Source organism: Monopterus albus, unplaced genomic scaffold, assembly GCF_001952655.1.
Source record: "Monopterus albus unplaced genomic scaffold, M_albus_1.0 scaffold40.1, whole genome shotgun sequence".
NCBI classification, from domain to species: domain Eukaryota; kingdom Metazoa; phylum Chordata; class Actinopteri; order Synbranchiformes; family Synbranchidae; genus Monopterus; species Monopterus albus.
The window spans coordinates 1662100-1685598 of NW_018127920.1; the positions used below are offsets into that span (position 1 = coordinate 1662100).

The following is a 23499-nucleotide window of genomic DNA, read 5'->3' on the forward strand; positions in this document are numbered from 1 at the left end:
TTAGTTCCATATTTAAGTTTACTCATTCACCATGATAAAAAGAAGCACACCCAACCAATGGTAGCCTAAACAACACAGAAAGACATGGGATCCGTGTCCACGAGCAAGTGTGAAGCTTTGAATTGCATCAGTTTGACAGCAACTCGCTGTGCTACGTGATGCAACCTGTCTGTAGGCAATAGCAATGACCCATAGGCTGAGGAATTTAGCTAACCATGTGCAGGCTGGTTTCACTTAATAACAACCGTATCAATACTAGAGTACTGTTTATATTTTAGAAATCAAATGGTCGTGTCATCAGAGAGTGAGTCACAGAGCCCAACCTCTCCAGACAATACATACATGTGAAACATCTATGAGTGGTTGATTCAGCTTTTGTTGAGGTAGGCAACAAAGATTAGATTACGAGAAGATTATGCAAGCCTAGTATGAGTAAGTGCCTTGTAGTAGTGCCAAATAAGATTTTATATGTGGTACTTGTAGTTTCTTTAAAAGAAACACTCCTCTAAGATACTTCAGGTGAGCTGGGACGTTTGAACAAAAGACAGGAAGCTTTAAAAAAAAAAAAGAGGTCATAAAAACACTTGCGTCAGCAGCTTTCACCTTCCCATGACTCTCTCCAAAACAGAAACACGATACACGAAAACATAATGGCCAGTTCAAATTACCATTCAACATGGTACCGGTAAGGTGAGATAATACACCATGAGTAAATGCATTACACACGTGCAGCATTTCTCACTAGAATGAAACGTCAACCAATAAATAAGAACTGAATAAAAAAATCATTAAATAACAATCGTCTCAGTGTAAGATCACTGTCCAGGTGATCTGGTTATAACTTAGACAGTCAAAAGTTCATCTTAAAAATATCTGAAATGCTAGGCTCCTGTAAGCCAGACTCTCGCCAGTGTCAGGATCACTGTTTCAGAAAAAGTGAAAGTTTTGCACCTTTCTCACACTATGCCAATTATCTAACTAATCTACACAGACAAAACACTTGTTTCTTTGGACCTTTTTCACTGATCGTCCCTTCCACACCAAATCATATAAAAATGGAAAAGGTTTCCAGTGGAAAGTCTGCGTGTCTTTTCCATATCTTTGATCACGTCTGCTTGATCTCATTGTCAGATTGCCAAGTGCTGTGAAGTGCTGCACACAAGCAGGGGAACAACAAGCAGTCATACATGAAGGAGCTTTGGATACTTTCCAGCAGCTTTGTGTCATCTGTAATCTAGGTGTCCAGTTTGGGGATGGATGGAGTGCTAAGCCTTGTAGCAGTTGCCCTGCGTGGTCAGTGCCAGCTGGCCATTGGGTGCCACCTCGGTGGCCTCGTCCTCCAGCAGGCCAGACACGTCAGCGTTGGGGATGCTGTCGTGGTAGCTGCTGAAGCTGATGTTGTCCTCTTTCAGTTCAATGGTCCAGAAAGGGGCGTTGAGCTTGCGATTCTGGTACTCCCGATAGGTGTACACACCTCCGACAAAGCCCAGCAGCAGCAGCACCACCAGAATGATGACGGCCAGGATGATGATGTTGAACTGTGTCCAGGAGACTTCTGTCAGGGCTGCTGTGGTGTTGTCGGTGGGGCTGCTCAGGCTGGTCAGCAGGGCCTGGGTGGTGGCAGCGGCGCTCAGGGAAGTGCTTGTGTTGCTGCTGGATGTGGACGCCGGGATGCGTCTTGCTATGGCAGAGTTCAAAGTAGTGCTGGTGGTAGACGTGGAGGGGGATGATGTATTCGACACGAGGGCCTCTGGTGTAGTTGTATCTGCTGGTGTGGGAATGAGCCGCCGTGCTGTGGAGAGAAAGGCAGTAAAGACATTAGTGAATAATATAGTTAAGATTTTATTCCACAACTTTGTTAAATTCACAGACCTGACAGGACAATCCAGTAAAGGCTTGTAACATAAAGGTTGACTCTAACCAAAGTAACTTCTGACACCTTGTGGCAAAAAGAGATTACTACCTCATACTCTACATACACCTGCTGCTTTTTTTATTATCCCTGTCGCATAATACTGTATATACTGCATAATACTACAACATGCATGCACACACACACACACGGCCAACTCATGTTGTGAGGGCAGGTAGCGAGCTAGAAATGAATACATTGTACTGATCATTCTGTATGTGAATTTGATTATCCAAGGCGCTTTCCAGTGTCAATAACAGTATATTACACAGTATGTTTTCAAAACAACTCATTCACTATTTAATAGATCCTTAATTTGTTACTCTGGGGCGGCTGTGGCTCAGGAGATAGAGCCGGTTGTCCCTTAACCAAAAGGCCGGCGGCGTCACCAGTCCACGTGTAGAAGTGTCTTTGAGCCAGACACTGAACCCCAAATCGGTCCCAGTGATATCACCACTGTGTGAGTGAGACGATGGTTTGTGTACTCAAATGGGAGTATAGTTAATTAATTAATAATGGCTGCAGACCATGGTAATTAAAATGTCTGATGAGGGAAAATGGTCACATACTCTATGAAAACTCAGCTCTAGACCCACACAAACTGTTTCTTTTTATTTATTTCAGTATTATTCTTATTGAAGTATGCAAGCTTTCTTTTTAAGCAAAATGCAGATCACAAAAGAACCTCTTACCAACTGTATTGTTATGATTTTATTAGAAATGTATTCTTTTCTAAATATCTAATTTATCAAATACAGCCATACATTAGAAGGGCTAAAAATAAATGCATTAGATCTATTCTAGGAAGACTAAAAACTATAACTCAGTCACTGATTTCTCTGTCAGTTGTGTCAGTTTTGCCAGGAACCCAGTATTGTGCACACTGGCCATAGCTTTGTGGGCACAACAATGGTACAGAGCCATTGTTAATGTTGTTAGTTGTACCTTGTGTGTTTTCAGCTATGACAAATCAAAGTGGTTGCTGGAATAAAAGTCTGTTGTTTCTCTTATTTGTTTTCTGAGCTGCCTCACAAGTTTTCTTTTTAAACTGCTTTAACTGAGTCACTTCATTCAAAAATGTAGGGACTTTGGCCTGCAGGCTGGCATTTCTCTGAGTGTACTATTCAGTTATTAAGTGTTAAAATCTATATATACTGTAGTATGTAACTGGGACACTGTCTGTGATGACCTTCAGGTAGCACTTCGCACCTCACAAAGGAAATGAACATGTCTGTCATATTAAGTTAGTAAGGAAAACAAATGCTTGTCCAAACTGTGTATCATGGTTCAGTCTTACATGAGCGAGTGCAGTTATGTGCCCGGCCATCCCCTATGAATCCAGGTGCACAGAGCTGGCACTGGGGGCCAGCGGTGTTGTTGATGCAGTGGAAGCAGTGGCCGGTGTCGGGATGACAGAGCTGGGCGGGCCGCTGAGGGTCTGCATTCCCACTGCAGTCACATGGAACACAAGTCCCAGAGGTTTTGTAGAAGCCGGCACTGCACTTGTCACACTGAGGGCCGCTGTACAGGTGAAGGCACTGGTCACACACTGCGGAGCCACTGGGATCTGAGCAGGAATAGACAAACACACTTCAGTTTCTGACCACTGCTAATGATGTAGCTACAAAGGTAGGAAAATCTCTAGGCCTTGAAAAAGGACTTCTCAGGACCAGACCATGACCTGCAGCTTCTTTTGTTTTTTAAATACTAAATGTGGCAAAAGGTTTGATTGGACAGATTTGCACTGGATTCTACCTAATGCAGAAACTCAGCTCAGAGAACACATTCTCCTAATACTGTCAAGAAACAAATCAGTACAATACCCTCATATTCTGCAGTCTCTTCTAAATGACTCAATTACAAACTCAACCTTAGTCAATATATCACAAATACAGTGGATGAAAAAAAAAATCATCAATGTTCAATTTTAGCATTTGTTTAGAGACAATCATCTGGACATACATGGCCTGCTCTTCAGACAATCCCACATGAAACAGCTAACACTGTGCCACTAGGTGGCTCAAGATGACAGTATATCCATCTGAGGCAGATTCATTTTCACTCAGACACCACATGTGGACAAATATCATTATACTGTATATCAAAAGGTTACATATGTCATACCCTCATCTAATGCTGGTGTAGTATCACAGGTTGGTGGACACTTCGCTGGACAAAGCCACTGCCAGTGTCATTAGTTCCACCTGCCTTGTACTAGAATATTTAGTGGGTATAACAACATCAAGGCTGGCAGGGTAAGGCTACTTCTCTAACTCCTAGTATATGTATGCACTTGTGGTTCAGTAAAGTCCCATGAGTAACTCCTCTGCCTTCACCAGAGTTTGATTTACTCTAGAAATAATCCCAGTTCCTTCATCAGCAACACGTGTCATTTCAGGGGTCAGCTTTCCCCGCAACCTCTGTCCTTGGTAATATGATGCCACAGCGCCTCCTGGCATGTCAGTACAGTATGACAGGATAACAACACACAACCCTCAGCAGCACCATGTCTCCAAAGGAGAAAAGGTTTTAGTGAATTATGTCTAATTGTGGCAAATGACAGATATCAGTTTAGTTTTGCTTTTTGTCATGCTAGCAGTGTGGTACATCTGTTTGTTGGTCCAGCACTCTGGTCCAGACTGAAACCTCTCAACATAGTGTGGTACATCTGTTTGTTGGTCCAGACTGAAACCTCTCAACACGTACTGAATGCACTGCAATGAAATTCTGTACAGACATTCATTGTCCCCATTTGTTCAAAACATAGGGTTTATGACCAAATGCCGACAAAACTAAGAGAACAGCAGATGTTTCTCTCCAAAGCCACATCCCCCAGCTCCTCCTGGGGCAGCTCAGGATGTCAGGCTCCCAGGCCAGATGGGCTTTATAATTCCTCTATCATGTTCCAGATCTGCACTCGGGTCTCCACCATGTGACGACATACAGGGTGCCCAAACCACCTCATTCTGAACCAGTCTTACTTGGAGCTCCTTTCAGATACTTAAGCTTTTCACCCTTACTGTAGGAGAGTGGCTGCATGTTGCCATGACCCTGACATGTGTGTACTTGAAGGCAACAGCCACCCCACTTCACCTCACCTGGATCAGGGAGGCAGGGGCCCCTTCCTGGAGCTATGCCTGGGAGCAAAGCTCGGTCCATTTAAGCTGATGGTGGGATTACCTCAGTCAGGAGCTTGTCATACTGACAAAAAGAATAAGAATGCAGCACGCTGTATATAACGGTGTGACTAGCCGCCCCTGCGGCTCTGTGGGCCCACCAATGACCTGCCTATGGACTCCAGTCCTCAGCACAGCAGAGCCTTCAGTGCTGAATGATTTAGAGAACTGCCTTCCAGTGGCCTAGATGTTGGGCTCTATCTCGTGGTCATGTGACTGTGCCGTACCCCAGCACAGAGCAGGCTGCTCCTGATAAGCCTGATTTAACCTGTGGTGGGGGTTCAAAGGCAGCTGGACCGCTGAGTTATATAACCATGAGCAAACATGAGCTGCTTTGCACAGGGCCAAGGGACGTGAACTGCTTGATTACCCATTGTCCTCCACTTAGCTATGATACACTTACAAAGGCCTGGTAACTGCAGCCCAGGTGTGCACTGTCTCGCACAGACACAGACAAACAAACAAAAACAAAAGGATAAAAAACAAAACGTGAAAGAGGAATTGAAAAATGAATAAACATATCTGATGAACAACAGGATAAACTGATCCCAGCTGTGTTGTAGCACTGAGTAAAGAGACAATCATACATAGATGATTTAATATGTGTGACCCACATTCTGAACTGGTGCACTGCTCCACTTCACCTCTCTGTGTGTCAGTGTGGAGGGATATTCATTCACTGCAATAGGCCTCATCAGCACATTTAGAAAGCAACTCTCCTCCAATGTGGACCCATGATACTGCACTGTGGCTTCTTCTCATTTCTTACTGTTGCCAGGGTAACCTCTGAGAGGCTGCTTTTCATTTTTCAGCTCCAGTGTAAAACATCCTCCGGCAGCTCTCTGACACTATCCTGAGCCTTTCTCCCCTAACACAGCTCTTCCTATAGTGCTGCTGTCTAATCAGGGAATGTGATGCTGCCCCTCCCCCTGTTTGTTGCTGCTTCACTAGTGCTGGAATGACCTCGCTGTGCTCATGCTGTCCCAGCTCAGTGCAGCCTGGTTCATGTCCCTTCCACATTGCACAAGCCACCCTGCCAGGGGCAAACATGACCTGACAGCCTAAGTGCATCTATACATGGCTGTTGCCATGCAGGCCGCCGCCAATGGGGTGGGCACCAGGATGTGGCAATGTTGTCAGTGGAGAAGGGAAAGGTGAGAGAACATGATGAGGCAGACAGGGATGCAACGCTGAATGAAAACCTCAGTGGGCAGTTTACAGGAAGGGTTCAGGTGCAGTCTGACATGGATAAGCAGTAATCTAAGTCACTGTGTCATGTTCAGACCAGAAAAGGCTTTTGGTGGCATTAATGACACATAAGATGGTGGCACATGGCTGCTGGCTGTGCTGCAATTAAGGTCCTGGAATTGGAAGATAATCTCTGTTTGACTGAACACCCTGTTAGCAAACAGAAAGCAAATAATGTAATATTCTTTTCCACCTATTGTGTCACCCAGCAAAGCAGAATGACCTAGTTAATGGATGGATGGGATGGGACTAACTACTTTGACAATCATTTAATTGTTTAAGTCCATTTTCAAGTAAAAATGCTTTGATGTTTCCAGCTTCTCAAACATGAGAATCTGCTTGCTGCTTTTCTCGGTTTTATAATTATTAGAAAACTCTTTGGGTTTTGGATTTCTTATAGGACAAAACAAGCGTTATGACATTAGTTTCTGATGTTTTTTTATAAACTAAACAGTTAATCTACAAAATAACCATTTAATTGAGGTAGTTTCTATTCATACCCCGGTCAGAGCGCTGCGCTCCTCTGAGCATTTGTCTCTGTTTGTCCCGCGGGCAAGGTACAAAAAGTGGGGTGATCGTTCTTTTGCCGTATATGCCCCCAAGCTCTGAAATACCCTGCCTCTGAGCTTCGGTCTATAACTGAGTTAATGGTTTTTAAGTCTAAATTAAAGGCAAACTTATTCAGACTGGCTTTCAGCATTTCATTTATAGCAGTGGTGCTATACAGGCTTTCTGATTTTATATTCTATATTCTTATTCTGTTTGTACTTTGACTCATTTTTACTGTACAGGAGTTTTATAGTTGTTTACAGACCTTGGTTTTAAATTTGTGTAATTCTAACTTGTTTTCCTTTTTGTTCATTTATGTGTCTTAAGATGTTCTGCTTTTATTTTTATATGTTTTGTTGTGAAGCACTTTGAGCACCCTTGGGTGTTACAAAGCGCTATATAAACAAATAAATAAAATGAAATTAGTTTAAGAATATGACACTGACTGTAGCTGAGCTCAGGTCTCAATCCAACAGAGACTTTTGGGTATGTAAGTAGGACAGCATCAGCCTGGAGGTGAAAGAGGAGGGGTCACAGAGGAAGGTCGCAGAGGAAGGTCGCAGTTAATCCCAGACTGTTTGGAAAAACCGATCGACAGCACTCTGGTTGACAGTACTGGAGATGTACCAAAACATTCTTTTTTAAATGAACTGAAAATCTCAAAGCAACTAACAGTTAACTGTGTGTGAGGATCTGTATGTAGTCTGAGAGACAAAACCTTAAAAGTCACAGTCAACCTAGACGTACATAACTGGATTTCTGGAGACACTGGCAACAGACTGTGAAAAATCACAGGTTGGTGCACGGCACATGTCAGTTTGGTGACATTAGTGAGCGACAAGCTCAATCAGTCAGTGAATAAATTTGGATTGTGGCAGTGCATTTATATACTGTATCTGCTTCACACTTCACATATCTATCAATGGATTTACATATCCGTCTTGTTAGAGCCATTTGGAGAGCTGGTTTTTCCTGCAGTGCTCAGCCAACAGAGAGGTGTTGATTCATGAGCTATAAATATGAACGGTACTTAGGAAGGGCCATTCTGTGCACTAATGGAGCTGAATCTAAATATCAGTTTTTCTTACTTTGTTGAGTAGGTAATTACATAACTACGTGCTGGAGTTATCTCTTGTTGGAGTCTTTCATGGTTATCTGGCAGTTGTTAAAATGCCAAACTATTCCTTTAACCAAATGAAGGTTTCCTGGTCAGACTGATTATCTTGCAATCTCTAAAACTGTTTTGACATAAACCACATTTTCATCCTCTCTGCTGCTGACTGCATTTCTCTGGAGCTATCTCCAGCACAGCTATAGTGCAGTTTGATGGTGGAAAATGTTTTCACAGACTTCATAAATTGATTTCTTCAACAACCAAATAAGCATGTAGCAATAACACAGCACTGCAATGCTAACTTTATGGCATGTGTCAGTGAGACCAAACCTGCTTAATCACTGCAACAACTCTGGGATAACAATCTGAACTAAATGTCTGTTGTGCGGCTGTGAGCAGCATGGACTGACCGGTGCGACAGGTGCCGGTGGAGGTGGAGGTGGAGCAGGGACACGGTGCACAGGCTCCAGTCAGGGCAGCTCTGGGGCTGCGATAGAACCCGGGCTTACACTCTTCACAGTTGGAACCCTGGGTGTTGTCCTCACAGTTCAGACACACTCCTTGTGGAGAGAACAAAGGTCACATGGTTATACAGGGTTTTCCTTGATCTGCTTACTTCCCTCAACACAGAAGATCCGTTGGTTATATCGCCTTCACTATGGTGTTTATCAGGCTCAGGATGGTCATTTCAGCAGTACGTTTGTGGACTGGTATGGCTAAACGTGTTTAGTTTGGGCTTGTAATCACTCTCTATCAACTGAACTGGACCATTTAGCACAAAGCATATACACAAACACACATTTCTTACAAGAGTGGAAATCAAGAGTTCATCAACTAAAGCTCAATCTTGCAAATAAAAGGTATTTAAATTACCAATCATAATAATGGCAGCATAAATAACCAGACATGCTGTTTAAACTGGGGTTTTAGTAAAACCCTAAGGCAATGTAAACATTTCATTTAGTTCCCTTGATAGAAACCTGATAAATTGCTAATCATGTTGTGTATACATCTACAACAGCAGAAAGCACTGTCTTAGATGTTTAAGTTAGCATAGTCACCACCACTTTTTAACTGACAGTGCAATATTTAGGCTATTATAATGTTGTTTATGGTAACAGCTTTAGTATTACACTGCTTTAATTTGTATTCCCTGTATTAGAATTCTCAGAATTAAACCATTCATTGTTATTACTGTAAATATCTGTGAAGGTATTATCCATACTGTGCTGTTTGTACTTGAGCTTGTGCATGCGGTTGAGTTGTTGTGCCTCCATGATCGGAGAGAGACGTCATGTAGACATGGCTAAACCTCTCTAAGGGCCACCTGCTCGCTACAGTATGTCTTTGTGTAGCAGTGGTTTCAGGGATGAGGAATGAGTCTCCAGGCTCCTCTTATAACCAGGCATGAAATGACTGTCAACAGTGACTAGTAGTAAATGAAATCAGCTGCTGAGTCACTGCAGTGAAGAGGAAGGAGTGCTTACCTACGTCAGTAATAAGAATCAACAGCTTTCACACACCATGTGTTGATAAAATCTGGCTTTTCTGCAATAGATCTCTTTGAGGTTCATAGGTGAATGCTAAATGACAACTTGTGAACTTGTTCTTTTAAAAAATGCTGAAAAAAACCCTCAACTGTAAACAGTAGGTCAGTGTTGGAGGTCATCTGCTTCCTCAATAACATTGGACAAATGTTTAATATCAAGTCCCTGTCATGTTTGTCTGTGGTCTATAGTGTTTGAGATACTGTATCATTTGCTTTAGCACAATGTGTCCTGGTGTAAGTGGCCCCTGGGGAGAGGCTAGGGTCGGTCTTTGAAGGGGGCAGTCAAACCTGAGCTACAGTATGTTAATCCACAGCGTTGAACACTAAGCCCAGGCCAGGCTACAGCACTCCATCTGCCCCTGCATTATACTGGCAAGACATATAGCTTCTAAAACTAGTCCCTCACCACCACGTCCCCCTCCGCCTCCTCTTCAAGCCTGTCACTAGCTAGCTAGACATTTTTAAATCTTTAAGCCTGACTGCTGGTGGGAGAGCAGAGATCCTCCTTTACATGTGGATCAAGGACACAGAGGAGGATAATTCCACCTTAAATCACATAGGAAACTGGATTTGTGGTATTCTACATTTTTAACACTTTATGTTTAGTTTGCCTCTGATTAAACAGCTTTCTTAGTCCTTTTTACCAACTGTTTTTCTACTTCTGTAGTGGTTCCAGAGTAAATATTTACTTTAGAGCAACTGACAGTCTGTGTACTGCCAAAGCCTTTAATTAAACACAGCATATAACTGTCAGTGCATAGTACCAAGGTGTTAACCCGTACAAAGTCCAAGAGTTAAATTTATGGGGAGCCTAATGAGCATTTCATTGGCTAAGACTGATTTGTTAAACTTTAGCGTATTTATTCAGTGACCATCTGCATGCTGAAATGAACAGATCCAGCTGCTCCTTTCATTACAGGCACCACTAAATCGGTGCTGTCATTACTGGGCTTTTCAAGGGGAAATATGGGCTACCGAGACACCCCCGTGAACTTCTGCTGCTTGAAAGACATAGATAATTGTCACAGCAAAGTATCTTGAGAGTCTAATTAAACACAAAAGACACAGACACTTTTGTCAACTGTGTTTCTAGACATACAGTATCAGGAGCGACAACACTTTGACATGCAGACACAAGGAGCCGGACGTCAAACCAGCTACCCTGTGATTAAAGGTCAGCCTAACTGTGTTCAAAAAGTACTAGAAATACAACATAAGGTACTTACAGTGTATTCTATAATAGACAGTTTATCATTAAACTGCCCCTGTGCATGGCCCCAGCATTTCATTTCATCTGGGCAGACTCACCAGACTGTGCTGGCAGGGCCGGCAGCCAGTGCTGCTAAAGTGGAAGAAACCTGGGTGGCACTCATCACACTTGGGTCCATACACTCCTGTCTTGCACACACATATCCCTGAGCTGAAAGGAGCAGAACAGAACACAAAGTCAATACAACAGTACACAAAATGCAGTCCCATTTAATGCAATGCAACAGCAGGCCCAGAGATGTGAGCTCTGTGAGTGTTTGCTTTTTGGATTGCAGTCTTGATATCACTTCACACTTGACTTCCTGCAGGTTCTCCCATCCACCCATCTGCTTTCTACAACACTACTCCAGGTATGCAGCACGTGGGAAGCACCCTGAGTCAGCTGTAGCCCAGAGCTGCAACAATATCGGTTTCCCCACTGACATGTTTACCATGTAATGCTGGACAGTGTCGAAGAGTGGAAACTGGCTCCCTGTCTCATCAAACACCGTCTGTGCAGTTCACCCAAGTCACAAATGAGAATTATTTCTAAAAATCAGAGGCAGCTAGAAATAGGAAGTGGTGATATAACCATGTCTTTCTAAAACCAATGTCCCAGTGTTACTCAGGATTATCCACAAATCTCACTGAACTGTTTTCTTTGGAACTACTTTTGCATGCTTTTAGGGTACATTGGACAAATGTTTAAAATAGCTAACTGTAAATACAACTAAGAGGCACTGGACACAGACTGAGTCCTGATGTTGACAAGGTGTAAATGTATCCACCTCTCAAAACTGCATACATAAGCTTTACTTCTTCCAACATCACTCAGGAAATGATCCATGGAAATTTACAAGGTCTTTCTCCTATAATAACAGTAGCTGAAGTTACACTGACATTTCACTTAAATCAGCTGTTTCCCCATCTTAAAGCCACAGAAAGAAAATGACCCGTCAATTTCAGCACGCAATCATACAGAAAATTATGGAGTACTGCCGTTGTGGTGTTTATCTGATCCCTGATCAGTGCAACTCTGGGATGGTCTCCGTGGGTAAGGGAGCGAAGTGCCCTTGAAGACAAATAAAACATTTGTCTTGCTTGTATGCAGTTACCTCATGTGTTTGTGTGTTTTTTTTGCTTAGGAATAGTTGTTAGTAGAGATGCATATATGTGGCTAAGTGTAAACAAAAAATACTTTTAAATCATAAATGGACTTAATCCATATATGACAACTGAATAGACAAGTGTAAATGGGCTCATAGTCCTTTTATTATAATACATTATAAAGTGAATGTTTCTGTGCAACAAATTACAACCAAAAACAACAGAGAGCACATGTACCTCTGTTAAGACACAACATTCGCTCACACAAATGGGTCCCTTGTGAAAAATGAGATCCAGAACAACACAAAATGTGTCCCAAAATCCTTGATTTGGATGGGATCCAGATCATCTTTTAGGGTATGATAGGCAGTTATACTGTGCATCTTACCTGAACATTTCAGGGTTCTGTCTTCATTACAGGACAGGTTATGGGGGAAAATATGTGTTAAATGGAGTTTTCATCAATGTCAACTTTAAATGGGCATCAAATCCAGATGAAATCTGATCTCGTGATAGAGTCTGCTAACCAAACACACACACACAAAACCAAAAACATAACCTCCTTGGCTGAGGTAACAAAGCTGGTTTTATGACCAAGGGGACACTGAGAGGATAAGGGCTGCAATAAGACTTAGACCAGCCCTGCTCTATAGACAGAACTGGAGCTGAATAGTGAATATTGGCCAGTATTGTATAATGGTCACAATACTGTAAACTATATTATGTTTCTGTATAAAAAATACTATCAGCAGATTCATTTGTATCACATTCTTCAGATCCCCTAATACTGATACTGGTATTGGCCTCAGAAATGTAGTAATGGTTGGGCTATGAACAGAGTGAAAGCATAAACAGCCTTTACCGACTTCATGTGTTTTACATAACTGCGTATGATCGCTCTCAGCTGAGAAAATCTCACTGGATAATGCCGCCAAGAAACAGGGTCTGGCAAAGTTAAACTTGTCTATTTGAACTCCACAGCAATAATAAACACAAAAATGATTTCTTCCATTTGCTTGTGTCTCCCAGGTTGGATCTGCTCTCACTATCATGTGGCTGACTGTTAAAAAAAAGTAGATGCATGCTCATTTATACAATGAAGCATGTATGAGAGGTGTTATTAATTCCCCTGAAAAAAATATTCCAAGGAAGAGAACAATGTGAAGTCAAGCCTGATTAGTACTCAAACCCAGACAATGAGCTCAGAAAAATAATCTGGGGACAATAACTTCTAAACAATTGAAGTAAATCACGAGTGACTGGAAACACTTTCCACGAGCATGTGTGTGGGTCCTCATACAAACAGGGCTTTGTTAAAACAACTGCACTTAATGCAAATGCCGAGGCCCGCGGCGATGCTTAGTGGAGCATGGGCCCAGCTGAGGATGAAGCTGGGAGAACAACAGTCCTCCTTCCTCCAGCTAAAGACACACACAGACATTTGTTTTCATTCCTCACGGGGACTTTACAGTCACTTACGTCCATTTCTTGGAGACGACCCCTTATCTTAATACTTGCCTAACACCCAACCCTTATCCTTGAAACAAGTCGTCACCCAAAAATTCAAAGGTTTACAGGGTGGGGACAGGCATCTGGTCCCCAAGTCCCCCCGATGTTAGTGTGCAAACAGGTTTCGGTCCCCACAAGATGAGTAAGGTGCACATGTGGACACGCACACACATAAACACACATTAACCATACTGATGATGATGATGATGATGATGATGATACAATCAGCATCATGACCTTAATAGAGTTGGGTCAGACACCGTCCAACTGTCCCACAGAAAAGAGAGCACAGTCCACTCAATCCTGGCAAAGTGGTTCGGTTTAAAATACCATCATACGCATTCTGAGAATAACATCCAGTTACGTGAACAATTCCATTCTGAAAAGTAAATATTACGCAGTGGAGGTCTTGAGATCAGGGATCGGTTGTTTTTAAGTTTGATCTATCAAACTACAACTTACAAAATGTTCACAAATTTTGAATTGAGAACTTGGCTTTTTTTTTTTTTTTACAGTGTTTATTTGTCTCAATAAAATAGTGAAAAATACTCAGTTTGACAGAAGCAGAGACAGCATTCCTCACCTTTGACAAGCTGCAACCAGAGAATGCTTGGCAACATTTATTCAAATATGCCATAGCATGATAAAGACAAGAGAGCAATGTGATAAAACAGCTGAACAATGTAGAAAATGAGCAAAACAGCCTGCCCTGGGTTGCACCACTGGTCTAGTTGCAGGTGGTCAGTAGGACACAATGTGTCTACTAAACCTTCATCTCACACTGTGAGCAGCTCAAATGTGACGTTGTCACTAATTTGGAGGTCTGTCATCTAATATTCAGCCTGCAAACCCACCAGGTCCACTGCTGGAACAGTAAAGGGGAAGCCTCTCAGAGGAATGTAGTTGAGGCTTAGAGCTAATGAAGACCTTTTTCCTCAGTGAGCAGTAATCTGGGAGTTAATTTATGCCCTCTTGGCCGGGCGGAGGAGTTTATTATTGTTTTGGTGTGATGTCTCTGTACTGTGCTGGCCCGGCCACTGAGTCCCATCTGTATGGTAAGTAGGTCAGTATTACAACAAAGCTTAATCCCTTACTGTGGCTGTTACATGTGCTGGATCAAAACAAACGGCCACAAACATCTCTGCAAGAGGGAAGAGGCTGCCAGTTAGTTCCCAAGCAGTGGAAGGTTGGCAAAAATAAACAAGGAACTACTCCAACTATTCTGTTACATTGCTGGGTGTGCAGACATCCTGAAAGGCTGTGTTAAGCAACAGAGCAACAGGACCTGATCTCCTGGCTCATGCTAGGCTCTGTCAGGCTACCAGACTAAAAAAGCCCTGCTTTAAACTGTGTAGATGTGTGAACTAGTGGGGGTGTGTTGTTTTATGTACCAGCGCCCAGCACTCGCATTATGGTCCAACTGATAAAACCAAGCTATATCAGCCACTGTAACTGATGCTGAGTAAAGATGTATTGATGCCAGATGCATCCACTGCAGACTGACACATGATGCAGAGGTGAAAAAATCTGCAAGCACCATCAATATTTCATGACAGACTGTGGCGCCTTGCACACAGTACCACAAAAAGCAATGCCTTACAGACAACGCCAAGGGGAACTGACCCAAATACAGCACTGATAAAAGCGTTATGACAGATGCAAGTGATAAAGCTCTTTTGTTAAATGAACTCAACAAAACAGGCAACTTTGTATGATTTGCGGTGTGACTGTAAACAGAAAGCCACATCAGGAGCACACAGAGAGAGGAACTCCCATTAGGGCCATTAAGCACACTGAATAACGATGCTATTCCAGATGTCATTTAGCTTTAAAGACCTGTTCATCCTGAATGAACTTCACTAGTCTGGGTTTCAGTGAAGCTGGGTGTCCCAGAATAGGGTCAATTCAACAACTGGTTTATCTGCTCATGTGCAACTGCCACTGATCAATGTTTACCAAATACTAACGTAGTGGTTCCAGGACATACTGGCAGTGTTTATGGTTTTTAGCTGTTTAGCTGTTTGCTAGTAGCGTGGCTCTGCAGATGGCAATGCTGATCAGTTGGGCCAACATTTTTGCAACTGCTACATGGCTTGCCTTGCAATTTTGTACAGACATTCATGGTCCCCACATTAGGAATGTCAATGACTTTGGTGAACCCTGAACTTCCTTTGGTGCCAACATCAGATCTGACACAGACACTTGTTCCCTTCAGGATAAGTAACAACAACTTTGGTTATCATATCATCACAGCATTAAAAACCAAATATCTGTAAACAGTCCCAGCAGCCTCAGCTTTTCTTTGTGTTTATTGATAATTAGCAAATACTAGCATGCTAACACACTAAAACAGGACAGAACAGCGTCTCACAGTCACGCCCATGGCGATACAATAGGCTCCAAGATGCCAGTAAGAAATGCTTGTTGGATGCTTTGGAAACCTGCTCCCCGACACCTTTCTGACATCATAGCCCACACACCTATTTAACACTGTGATTGGCCAGCTGTGAAGAGGTGAGAACGTATGCAAGGAACTCTCTGAAGCTCAGTTTTTCCACTAACTACGTTCTGTTCTTATTGAAAACACTAAATGCCTTCTCACAGAGCCTGCCTGAATGTGTGGTGTTATACCAATATTTAAACAATATTGAGTCTCCCCTCTCTTTATGATGGCTGTCGTTTTACTCAGCCTTTGAATGTGGCTGAACAGAACAGCTAGTTCTATTCTAGGCTTTGAGTCTTGATATGCATTAGTTTATCATCCACTCATCATCATTTCTTTCCCCAGACAGGTTTATGTCTTTATACTTTAATATGACACATCACACTCAACTCTGATGGTCATTCACTGAAATATCAGAAGAAATAGAAATATGTGAATTACACAGTGTCAGGTAAATATACTGTAGGTGTACGTGCAATTAGCAACAAATAAACACAAATGGATTGCAAAAAAAAGCTCTTACTGTAAGTCTTTAATAACAGTCTCAGAGATGAGGCTGTACAGCAAGCCCGTTTTTGCCAGGCCTACATTTTCCCTGTATGGGAGAATACTGTATTAGTTTACATCACACACACACACACACACACTGTTCACCCTGCTGTTATCTAAAGAGAACTTCCACCAATGAGATAGTGAACATACAGTATGTCATATCAGCAGTTCTGTGAAAAGTGAGTTAATCAACAACCTGAGGAAATAAAAAGAGCTCAGTGATTGTTTGTACTGATGTATGACTGTTTCCCTGTTTGATCCACCCACTGGGACTGACCCTGTTAAAGAGCACAGCTGGTTGTTTAGCAGCCTCACCTCTATTCCAGCACTGACAATAACACATGCCATCTGAGGAGAAATCAGTCTAACAGCAAAGAACAGGAAGACAAACGTCCTGTGCATTTTAGCCTGTTCAGTTGCTGAAGCTATTCTTCTTGAAATTAGGTGTATTCTGCACTACGACTGTCATGATAAATAAACAAAACTATTTCTGACACTGCATGTTTTATTATGAGGTGAATAAAGTCTTAACCAGAGTGTGAAGATACTGAGCTTTACTCAAAATATGATCTGTCTTGTAGCTTTGATACATTCTACTTCTTTGAAGTTAAAATAAAGCTCTAGAAAGAAGTGCTTGTGCTTTGATTCTGAGGCACTGACATTAACAGAGATGTTTTACATAGCTGAAAATAGGTCTTCTGTTACAGTCCTACCAGCTGGAAATATCTCCTTGCCATGTGATATCATCTGCACCACCAAACAAAAACAGTGACTCAAAAAATGCCGGGGGCATTCTTATTGATGCTCTGTAGCAATGAGTCAGCATCATGTCATAAACAAAGCTATGCACACCAGTTTCACACCAAAACAGAACCATTTAGAAGAGAGCGGTGTCTGGCTTTGAGCTATATATTATACTGCAGTTATGTAATGTTCCTTCAGGTAAATGTAGGACTGCTTCATTATAGCAAACTCTTCTCAACAGCTGCTGTGCTAGTGTGATTGCCTGTTTAAATGCATGAAAGCACACAGGTTAAATTAGCTCTCCTTTCAGTATAAATTAGAAGGTCTCTCAATGAGGTACAACATCGGAGAATATTAACCTGTGTGTAACCTGCGCTGTCTGGTCCTGTGAACCTTTGGCCTGGGGCTGGTTTTCGTATATGACCATCTTTGTGCAACAATATGCAATAATACTGTAATTTAGTGTTACAATTAGTGTCTGGCCCCGTCTTATGGTGATGACAAAATGTGGTCCATCAACAGATGATTTTCCCAGTTTGGCACGGCAGAGTCCTTAACCCCAACTGGAACAAAGACAGTGAGTCACGTCTTACTGCACAACATCAGTGCTCAACCTCGCTACAAGTGTCACTGTGCTCCAACATATGTAGTTTAAGTGCTAGTCAGATTGTCACCTGCTCCCCCCACAGCAAGCAGAACAACATTCTTCATGCCTTTTGTCTGGCTACAACAGAGAATGTGTAATTTCAAGAATTCAACAATTCAACAATCATGATCATTTCACACATCTGGCCAGTTGTGCGGAGGTGAGAACAATTAGCTAACGAGCTAAACGGTTACTGTTAACTAAACTGCATTTTTGTCAGTCAGGTGCATCAACCCCACCCTCTGGGCTGGAACCTGCCTGACCCTGATATGTAGCCTAGTCGTAAGATGAGCTGCAATCACATTTCTAATCTGACTAGTAGAGATGCATATATGTGGCTAAGTGTAAACAAAAAATACTTTTAAATCATAAATGGACTTAATCCATATATGACAACTGAATAGACAAGTGTAAATGGGCTCATAGTCCTTTAATTACTTAGCTTAAATCCTTAAATTCTCCTTGCATCGTGTCTCTCTCTGTGATGGCTGGACTTTCAGCCAGCCTGTGAGTGTGGCCATTTAATTTTGATGTGGTCAGACAACACTCTGTACTAACTAGATTGTTTTGTGATTACTCAAGCCTTAATGCTTTGGTAGCTGAAAATCCCTGTAGCCCAGCTCTAAACTGTGGTGAAAGCAGTGGAGGTCATGGCTCTAGTTTCACAGTCCTCCCAGAATCGTCCCAAAATTCAATTGAAGTCATCCTGAAATGAATGTGGATTGTCCTGAATTCAGTGTCTTTGGTTTTCTACATTCTTATTGTCAATTAATGTTTTCTATCATGATTATTAAAATCATTCAAAGTGACCTTTAAGATAAAACATCATACAGAAGATTAAATATTTGCTTGAACTTGATGCATTTGAAGCAATGTGCAAATTTTAAAGTGCAGGTTTTATTATGTTGTGTAGAGCCTATAGTACAACCCCAAACCAGAAAAAGAGGGACAGTGTGTAAAATCAAAATTAAAACTGAAAATAGTGATGTGTAAATCATTTGTGCCCTGTATTACTTTGAAAACAACACAGCAGCACATTATTTGATGTGATACCTCGTCAGTTTTATTCTTTCTTCAAAATAAACACTCACTTCAATTCTGATGCTGCAACACATTCCACTGAAGTTGGGACAGTAAAGCATTTACCACGTCTTAAAAGACGTTTAGGGACCGAGGACACCCAGTGATTAAGTGCGTCAGGTGTCATTTTGTCCCATTCTTCCTGCAAACAAGTCTTAGTGTACACAACAGTCCGGGCTCTTTGTCGATGCAATTTGCGTTTCAAAATGTGCCACACATTCTCTACTGGGGACAGGTCAAGACAGCAGGCAGACCAGTCCAGCACTCGCACCCTTTTCCTCCACAGCCAGGCCTCGGTAATGTGTGTAGTATAAAGGTTTTGCATTGCATTATTGAAATATGCACATGGTGTCCCTGGAAAATGGGTGTGTGGTGTGAGGGTTGGCAACCCTGCTTTACATACAGTGAGAAACTGTGGACAGAGCTGGCGAGCACCAGTTTCAGTCACTGTTAAACACACTGACACACAGAGTGGCTGTTGGCTTACTACTGAAATTTTCTTGCTGACTAACATTATCTGACTTGTCTTGGAATATATCCTTAATGTTTTTCTAGAGATGAACATTACTATTGTTATCAAGTTAGCTAGCTGGCTGGTGGGAGAGTAATAAAGGACTCCATCTATCAAACGGAGGTGTCAAGTCATGATTTATGGCTCTTTTGCCCCGCCCATTTTCCGCACCTTACTTCTGTCTAGATCAATAGGCCAACCCCTAATTACATACTTCAAATGATTTTGCATAATCACGTTAGAATTTCACATGCAAACATTTTATTATAGGATTTATAACAGCATTAATAGACTTTAGGGGTTCTCGTGGGAATAGGATTGACCAACACCCCCATAGACTAGGGTTATTACATCAAAAGGATCAAAAGTTAGGACAGCTGCCAATAATATGTGTGCATATTAGTCTATGGTTGTGCATAAATTAATAAGTTGTACAGAAAAATATGTTTTTGTAAACTCTTATAAAGGTCAGATCATACATAAAATACTTAGTGTGTATTTTGTCTGTGAGAATACACTTTAAAAAGTTATAACTTTAAGAAATTACACATACAAAGTGAAAACTTATGTTTGTGCTTTCCTCAATATGAAAGCAAATTTACAGCACTGGCCTGACTGTCAAAATACATCATGAGGTCACAGTCATAACGCACTGAGCAGAAGATACATCACTTCCATGAACTGCGCATGCATTCAAAGCTGGACTTATTCTTGACTCTTGAAGCCTGATGGACGTGCTGTGACAGATATGAAATGATACTTTTGGTTAGATTTAATAGATGTGGGCTAGATACAGTATTGTTCAAAATAATAGCAGTACAATGTGACTAACCAGAATAATCCAGGTTTTTAGTATATTTTTTATTGCTACATGGCAAACAAGTTACCAGTAGGTGCAGTAGATTCTCAGAAAGCAAACAAGACCCAGCATTCATGATATGCACGCTCTTAAGGCTGTGCAACTGGGCAATTAGTTGAAAGGGGTGTGTTCAAAAAAATAGCAGTGTCTGCCGTTGACTGTACAAACACAAAACTATGTTGTACAAACGTTTTTGTTTCTAGGATTTAGCAATCCTGTGAATCACTAAACTAATATTTAGTTGTATGACCACAGTTTGTTATAACTGCTTCACATCTGTGTGGCATGGAGTCAACCAACTTGTGGCACCTTTCAGCTGTTATTACACTCCATGATTCTTTAACAACATTCCACAATTCATTTACATTTCTTGGTTTTGCTTCAGAAACAGCATTTTTGATATCACCCCACAAGTTCTCGATTGGATTAAGGTCCGGGGATTGGGCTGGCCACTCCATAACATTAATTTTGTTGGTTTGGAACCAACACTTTGCTCGTTTACTAGTGTGTTTGGGGTCATTGTCTTGTTGAAACAACCATTTCAAGGGCATGTCCTCTTCAGCATAAGGCAACATGACCTCTTCAAGTATTTTGACATATGCAAACTGATCCATGATCCCTGGTATGCGATAAATAGGCCCAACACCATAGTAGGAGAAACATGCCCATATCATGATGCTTGCACCACCATGCTTCACTGTCTTCACTGTGTACTGTGGCTTGAATTCAGAGTTTGGGGGTCGTCTCACAAACTGTCTGTAGCCCTTGGACCCAAAAAGAACAATTTTACTCTCATCAGTCCACAAAATGTTCCTCCATTTCTCTTTAGGCCAGTTGACGTGTTCTTTGGCAAATTGTAACCTCTTCTGCACATGCCTTTTTTTTAACAGAGGGACTTTGCGGGGGATTCTTGAAAATAGATTAGCTTCACACAGACGTCTTCTAACTGTCACAGTACTTACAGGTAACTCCAGACTGTCTTTGATCATCCTGGAGCTGATCATTGGCTGGGCCTTTGCCATTCTGGTTATTCTTCGATCCATTTTGATGGTTGTCTTCCGTTTTCTTCCACGTCTCTCTGGTTTTGCTCTCCATTTTAAGGCATTGGAGATCATTTTAGCTGAACAGCCTATAATTTTTTGCACCTCTTTATAGGTTTTCCCCTCTCCAATCAACTTTTTAATCAAAGTACGCTGTTCTTCTGAACAATGTCTTGAACGACCCATTTTCCTCAGGCTTTCAAATGCATGTTCAACAAGTGCTGGCTTCATCCTTAAATAGGGGCCACCTGATTCACACCTGTTATTTCACAAAATTGATGACCTCACTGATTGAATGCCACACTGCTATTTTTTTAACACACCCCTTTCAACTAATTGCCCAATTGCACAGCCTTAAGAGCGTGCATATCATGAATGCTGGGTCTTGTTTGCTTTCTGAGAATCTACTGCACCTACTGGTAACTTGTTTGCCATGTAGCAATAAAAAATATACTAAAAACCTGGATTATTCTGGTTAGTCACATTGTACTGCTATTATTTTGAACAATACTGTATATTTAAATAATCTTATTGATAATCAGTGATTATTATGACCTTGGTTGGGACCCGCAGTGGAAATGGGGAGCTCTCCAGGAAGCTAGCTAGCTAACTCACTAACACTTACTCTACCTGCTGCCCACATAACGTTACAGCAATGTTCACTGTACCAGAGTTCAAACATGATAAATTTCCGGACACCCACGGACAGTTTGTGTGCTGGCTGCAAGATGTGCACCTGACAACTGACATGCTTTACAATAACAACAAATAACAAAGAAGCATAAAATGCATAGTATAGAAAATAAAAAGTAAAACACATGAAAGAACACAAAAAGGATCTGAAAGTGTCAGGACTCTACTAGGGGATAAAAGCCAGTGTACGCAGATAGGTCTTTAACTTGGACTGAAAATGTGTCAGGTCTGTAGTAGAACAAATACAGTAGCAGCAGTCACAGCAAAACTTCTAGGAGAAGCTCCATTTGGTTTGCATTGTCAGCTGATTAGTTTACTGCATCTAAATGCTACGGTGATGTACAGAACTTTGCTTTACAGAAGCTTTGGGCTACTTTATTTGCTGGCTAAGTATGGCTAGTATGCATAGGCAATCCTATTTCAAAGAGATGAATGAGCCCAGTAACAAAAACCAGTGCAAACACTGGATTGTTGACTATAATGTTATTTTGTCTTTTGTCATAAAAATGCAAAAACTATGCTAACACTTCATTAGAATTTTTGGTTTGTCTCTGTTTAATCTACAATACTGCAGTATAATGTATGTATCTGAGTAAACAGCAACAAATTGTCTAATAAACTGTTTGTATAATTATAGATTCCCACCCCTCACATGGCAGAGCCATGCTGATGGTTCCATGTAGTATTTGGTAAAATTTTTCAATTACTCCTCTTCGCATCAAATAACAGGTTTTTCTCTAAGTGTTCTTGAATGCGGTTATGAGAAATCGTTTGAAGTATTTAATTAGGGGTCGGCCCTTTGATCTAGACAGAAGTAATGTGTGAAAAATGGGGGGAGCCATAAATCATGACTTAACAACTGAGTTTGACAGATGGAGTGCTTTATCATTCTCCCCAGTGTGACTGAGGTGCAAAACCTGGTCAACTCACTGTAAACACAAACGCCGACTGTTTATTCGTTAGTTAGCCAACAGGCAAACAACAGTACCTGACCATTACTTTTAACATCAAACAGTCCAGCACTAACTGCTAATGCTAGCAAGCTTGCCTTATTTGGTTGGGTTGAATTCTCTGTTTTAGCTCTGGCTGTTGTGAGGTCAGGGTCTGGCTCTGCAGTGCATTTTCTAACGCTAACTGCAGTATCCCACCACGGGACGCCATTGCCCTTATGCATCACTCTCATCACTCCAACACTCTCGGTGCCAGTCAATGACAGCGGTGACGCTTGGCCCACCGTGTGTGTGTTAAGGGTTTCATAAAAACTGTTTGCTACACAAAGCGTGCAGTCAGTTTTACTTTCATTGCCGTTCATTGTAACGTTCGGTGACGCTTGGCCCACCGTGTGTGTGTTAAGGGTTTCATAAAAACTGTTTGCTACACAAAGCGTGCAGTCAGTTTTACTTTCATTGCCGTTCATTGTAACGTTAGCAGAGGTTGTTTTTTTTTTTTTTTTTCAAATCTTGTCCCACATTTGTCCAAAACTTAATTGACATCATCCCCAATCCTACTTTTATCAGCC

At 41.7% G+C, this 23499-nt stretch overlaps 1 protein-coding gene across 1 annotated transcript in view; it reads right to left on the bottom strand.

The window, feature by feature from the left end:
* Positions 1-6: 6 nt before the first annotated feature.
* si:ch211-158d24.2 (multiple epidermal growth factor-like domains protein 9) overlaps positions 7-23499 on the bottom strand; it is a 31523-nt gene continuing 8030 nt past the window's right edge. Inside the window, 5 exon segments of the mRNA XM_020599314.1 lie at positions 7-1792; positions 3210-3479; positions 8410-8559; positions 10857-10866; positions 10869-10968. Coding sequence (XP_020454970.1) covers positions 1266-1792; positions 3210-3479; positions 8410-8559; positions 10857-10866; positions 10869-10968 — 1057 coding nt within the window. The 3' untranslated portion in view covers positions 7-1265.